The 6,000-nt window shown below is 37.4% G+C and overlaps 1 protein-coding gene across 2 annotated transcripts in view; it reads left to right on the top strand.

Moving 5' to 3' along the window:
- Positions 1 to 3,290: 3,290 nt before the first annotated feature.
- Positions 3,291 to 6,000, top strand: part of GYS2 (glycogen synthase 2) — a 39,680-nt gene continuing 36,970 nt past the window's right edge. The window contains exon 1 of one of the 2 annotated variants that reach the window (XM_074357328.1): positions 3,291 to 3,751. In XM_074357328.1, the coding sequence (XP_074213429.1) occupies positions 3,634 to 3,751 (118 nt within the window). In that variant the 5' untranslated portion in view covers positions 3,291 to 3,633. The remainder of the gene's footprint in view (positions 3,752 to 6,000) is intronic. The other variant, XM_074357327.1, reaches the window with a different exon arrangement.

Raw genomic sequence — 6,000 nt, 5'->3', positions numbered from 1 at the left:
TAAGAGTTTTTTTTTTTTTGCATCCTTTTTTACTGAAGTATAGTCAGTTTGCAATGTGTCCATTTCTGGTGTACAGCATAATGTTTCAATCATAGATATACATACATATATTCATTTTCACATTCTGAAAGATACGTTTTTTTTAATTTCAATATGAATATATCTAACATCAAGTTTTAAAATCTGATTTTCCTACAGAATTGTGTTTCTAACAGGGCTGAGTAATGTCTTTTCCTTTTGATCTGACACTATCGCATCCAAGGATTTGTGTTTAATAAAAACAGGCTTTTATGCCTTCTGCACACAAAAGTGGAGACTTACTAGATTGGTAGAAACAGGTAGATCCAAAAATATGTATTCTCAGGGGAACATCTGATGAACATTGATGGTATCAGGAGTTAATTGGGGTCCTGTGCGTTGCTGGTCTCATCAGGGCTGGGTAGGACTGATTCTCTGGTGCAGATAACTACAGTAAGCGTTGACTAGAAGGGAAAGAGGTTGTTACCAGCAGGTACTCCACCTGGCAGAGATCACTGTAGTACAATGGCCATACTAATATTCAAGTGTCTTTCATTGTATTAAACAAAAGAAATAACAAATATAACTACATCAGCAATCTTCATTAATATTATCACATATGTAATTTGCCTTGTTATGCTCATCATATTTGTTATATATATGTATGTGTTTTATAAGATATCTATATGTGTTTGGTATAAAATCATTGTGTAAAAAGATTTGGCCACATTTTGTATCCTGAACTGGGTGGAAAATGTCAGGAAACTAAACCTCCGCACTAGTGTCCCTAATCTAAGTAGAACTCGGAGAAAAGGGAGTCTAGGTGACAGGCAGCCAATGATCTCCTGCGTTGAGACCAGGACACAGGCAGATTCGCAGCTTGGGCTGGCCTGCCATGCGCAACTTCATGCATCCAGATTGCAATCTCTGAGCTCCGAGCCAAAGCAGGATTTGGAAGACACTGTACCACGGACGAGCATACATTCTCTTAACTAATGCCCGCAACAAGCTTATGATGTATTACCACCCCCATGTCTCAAGCCAGTACATAGTTCAGCTCTAACTGAGACTAGCCTGACTCCAAAGCCCTTTTTTAAAGAACGATTTGACTATGTTATCTCTCCAGCAATCTGACCAACCTATGGTATCATCAGGCCTTGGTTTCCACTCTGGGCAGAGTTTGCTCTCAACTTCGCAATGTTGGCTCCAGATTCTGATTTTTTTAACTGATATTTAAAAAAAAAAAAAAGTGGTCCTATTGATTCTATCGAAATTTTAATGGGAAAAAGGAGGTGTTACCAGAGAGCAGGTTCTTGTCTTGCACAAGAAATAGATCAAGGGCACGCCATAGTAAAGCGAAATGACCCAGCCCATAAAAACTAACCACGCCCACACGGCAGGGCGCTCTCCCTCCTGAGCGGATGGTGTGCTGTTTATGAATGTGTATCTCTCTAAATAAACTTGCTTCCTTTTTACTCCTCTTCTCTCCAACAGTAACCTCTGCTATTAGGGGAAGCTTTTAATTGACCACTGTAGGTCTTATAAATAAGGCTGAAAGTTACTAAAGTGGTCTGCATAGTGCCAGGCATAATACTAAGTCCCTTGCATAAATGATCTCACCCCCATTTTAGGAAGAAAACAAAAGCTTAGTTAAGAAATTGGTGGGAGGTTTCATAGCTGGTAAGTGGGAGATCGGACTTGCCCCGACCCCACCCGCCCAGGGATTAACTGACAACCAATCACGTGGTATCTGGCACACAAGTCAGTGAATAAAGCCTTACAGTGGGACTTGGATAACGTGGATCAGCTGTCCTGGGGCTTGTTCAGCCCTGGAAGGACCAGTCTCAGGGTTGCGGAGACTGGACAATGCCAACTTCAAGCTCTGTCATAGCCCTGCCACCCCGTTCTCACTTCTTGTCAACGTGTTCTTCTGTTTGGTTTTATTGGCATTTCTATTTGCAGGACTCACAGGGGTTATGTCAACACAAGCAAATCATTCTGTGAAGCAGAAAGTCATTTCGATTATTTGTTCTCTGATTTTTACTGTCTGAGTACTTGAATCTTTTGATTAGCCATATTACTTTTTTTCCCACTACTCAAATGAACGGATAATAATCTATATGCTTCAATTTACTTTTATAGACAAAGATAAGAATCAAATATGTCACTGAATCATGGAAGACATATTTTACTTGATTCATATTGATTTATTAATACCAGATAATGAAATATGGTTTTCTCTACCTTGAGTCATTAAAATATGCTTAAGTATGTAAGGCCCACCATACAGAAAATGGCTAAAGACCTAATAAAAGATTCTAACCTTTTTTAGGTTATAGTACTAACGAAAAACAAATAGCAATAATAAATAGAAAAATAAAAATAGTAATGGCACTAACAAATCATTCTGGGGAGAATTCTGCTTACAATTCTCAAGTAAAAGCTATTTTGTGTGAATTTCAATTCTGCTGCTATATGGAATAATAACATAAAAATACTGATTGTAGGCTAAATCTGTAAAGTAAAAATATTTCAAAACTAAGCATGCTTGTGAATGTCTTTATTCTGTTTAGGAACAATACAGATTGTATCTGTGTGTGTAACTAAATTAGCACATATGTAGTTTGATGCCTACCCACACACAGAAAAATAAATATGTAGCATTTATTGACAAATTGATCCTGGTCATATTTCAGAACCCAGTATTTTTTGCAATTTTCTTCCCATATTTGAACATTTTTACATCCATTGAATTATTCTTCATCAATTTGATAATATTTGAGGTAAATGTACAACTACGACTAAAATTAATTTCTAATATCTCATTAAATCTAATATCACAGCTTGATCATCATTGACCAGTCAAAATTACAGTCATTGTATGTTATACCCAGAGACATGCTGGCATTTATACTTTTTCATAGGGAAATTTTTAAGAAAAGTAATTGAGAAAACAGGAACCAAGATCTATGCCTATCATCAAAATTCGATTTGTAAATGTACAATAAAATAACCGGAAAAAAATTTTAATGACCTAGAATGGGATTCAAAAGAAAAAGTGATTCTGAGGAAATCTAAAGGGATGTAAAGCTTAGAAACATGTCCCAGCCAATTCTACCTGTAACTTAGAATGGTCTGCAAATTTTATAAGGGGAACTGCTACTCTTGGATCACTTTGGAGGTGATGAAATAAGCACTGGTCACTGTGTGAGTCTAGGAGTTTGTTCAAAAGGACAAGGGTTAAAGGTCTGGGCTCACATCAAGATCCACCTGGGAGGGTCCCATCACCCTCGGGGTGCTTACCTAAGCCCCAGATGGGAGGGTTTTACTTGTGATTGCTCTGGGCTGTCTGGGTAGATCAATACTGATTGGAGTCATTGTCCTCACTGGACCTTCCCAGAAAGACTATCAAAGGAGCTGAGAAGTCTCCCTTTAACTGGGACTTCTCTGGGGAGCACGTGAGCTTTCTTTTCTGCTGGTTGATTCCTATGAGAAGCTACCAAAGCCGGTGGTCTGCCAGCTCTGAACCTCAGTGTCTCTAAAGGCGCACGGCTCCTGGGGATTGCAGTTTTAATTGAAAGAGGGATTCAAAACCGTCAGAGAACCAAAGGAAGAATGCTCCGAGGTCGATCCCTGTCTGTCACGTCCCTGGGGGGACTGCCTCGGTGGGAAGCTCAACTTCCTGTGGAGGATTTACTGCTCTTTGAAGTCGCTTGGGAAGTGACCAATAAAGGTTTGTACTGGCCCTGAAGTGGCTATTTGCTAGATCTCCTAAGAATGCAGACAGCATGTAGATTAGGATTTCACAGAACGTTCTCTAGTGAGAATGAATGGCCACAGAGAGAGGAAACTGTTTAAACTGGAATATAAATTTAGATTACGCTTAACTTTGTCTGTTTCAACAGGCAATGAAAGCTTAGACTTGGGCATGTGTTGAAGGGCAAGAAAACTGAAAATACTAGTCATTGCCAGGGAATGGGCATTTGAATTAAAGTTTGAAATCCATGTTATAACAAGACAGTAATATAGGGTTAATATTTACTTTTTTGGTTTAATGATTTTTCTCAGCGAAAAAGCACAATTTTGTACATTATCTTAGGTAATCAGGTTTTTTTGGTTGTTTTTTTTTTTTTTAATGGAGGCACTGGGAATTGAACCCAGGACCTCATGCATGCTAAGCACACGCTCTACCACTGAGCTATACCCTCTGCATTGTACTTTATCTTAGGGAGAATTGTACCTGATCAGGCCCAGTTAGAAACTCTTGCTCCATACACCGCTAGTAATTATTTGAATTATTCAATGGCATTTCTGATAATTCAGGATGAATGTGGAATTAAAGTTTTAACTTAGAAGCAACTCAGAAGGCATGGTATTGAACTCCTATTAAGAATAATGCATGTAGTTTTCCTTCAATACTATATATACATAATAATTACAAAAAAAAAAAAAAGGAAATCAAATTGACAAAATAATTTCCTAAAAAGGTATAATCTCATTTGTTCTAAATTGGAAAAGGCAAGGCAAAGGACTGTGACCTAAATGATTTTTATAATAAAAGTGTCTGTAAAATGATTAAAAACCAATTCTTTGTGGATTAATATTGTCTAGTTTAAAAGTGTTGAGACTATTGACACTAATATTGAGGGAATATTAGTAAGAAAAAGTCATGATTTTGAAGGTTGAGTGCTTCCAGGTCATGAAGAATCAGGCCTGAATGATTGATGGGGAAAACATAGTGATAACCTGTGGAATTTAAAGGATCTGAAATGATAATATGTGGTATGATCTATTACATGGTTGTTTTTCATTTTGGTTTTTTTTTGCATGTTTACTGCAGTAATTTAAAGGATCTGAAATAAACATGAATGTGATATGTTACTTTTTCCTTTGGGCTAATCAGAGCCAGCAAAAACCCTCAAAATTAGAGAAATTCTGTTTAGCATCTGTTCTGATTTTTACCTTATGCTCAGTGTTCAAAGTTCTCATGTGTATGCATTCATAAAATTCCTAATATCATCCAATCAAAATTAAATATCAATTCTTCCTGTTAGAAATGCACAGAATGAATGTAAAAGAACAAAGCACAGAATTCCTCTTTGCAATTTAGTGAGGAGGAAGCAAAAAGGACAGAAACCTTAATATGGAAAAGTGAAGTATTTTACAAATAGCTGTTCCTATTGTTCTTTTTCCAGTCACAAGGTTTTAAAATGTGCTCCAGATTCCTGGGAACAGGGCCATCTCTACTACACAGAAATCCCAGACAGAGTAGGCAGGGACTCAAGGATACAGATTATTGATGGAAAAACCTGAGGGACTCTTTTGCACCAGGAATCAGTTCAGAAAACCTCTGTGTGGGTTCCAGCACCTGAGCAGAGTCCTTCTCCTCCTTCTTTTCTCTTCATTAAGCAAAGTTAATGGGGCATTGTCTTCCAGTGCTGGACACACACTGGTGAAATTTAACTGTTAAGCCCTGGAATTTACAACCTGATGACATGCATGCTGACCTCAGAGCCTAGAACCATGCCTGGTGCATCAAAAATGTTCAACGTTGTTTTTGTTTGGTTGGCTTTTTGTCAGTTTTGTTCTGTTTTATTTTTTGCTTTTTTTTTTTTTTTTTTTGGCATGAAAGCATGAATACATTTATTTTTCAACCTCCTGCTGCCTTTGCTACATACTTTCTTTCATTTCCCATGCAAGAGGAAGGGGATTTTCTTATCAAAAGGGGACCCACAAAAGTGACTTCCCCAAGTTGATATCATCTCCAACATAGCTTTAATATTTATTTACAGTCTGATTTTAAAGAAATTTTTATATAAATGGACCATTATTGTGTTCATCCCTGACAATACATTGACACTATAGTTTCTTTTAAAAATTTACCTTGAACTTTTGCTTCCCTGTTGTTCAAAGCAGTGGTAGGAGACATCTTAGAGATCATGAATTCAACTCCATCACTTCGTAGATGAGATGAAGTAAATG

The sequence above is a fragment of the Camelus bactrianus genome, chromosome 34 (genome assembly GCF_048773025.1).
Source record: "Camelus bactrianus isolate YW-2024 breed Bactrian camel chromosome 34, ASM4877302v1, whole genome shotgun sequence".
NCBI classification, from domain to species: Eukaryota; Metazoa; Chordata; class Mammalia; order Artiodactyla; family Camelidae; genus Camelus; species Camelus bactrianus.
The sequence above is the reverse complement of the archived record's forward strand: the minus strand, read 5'-3'. Positions and strand labels throughout refer to the sequence as shown.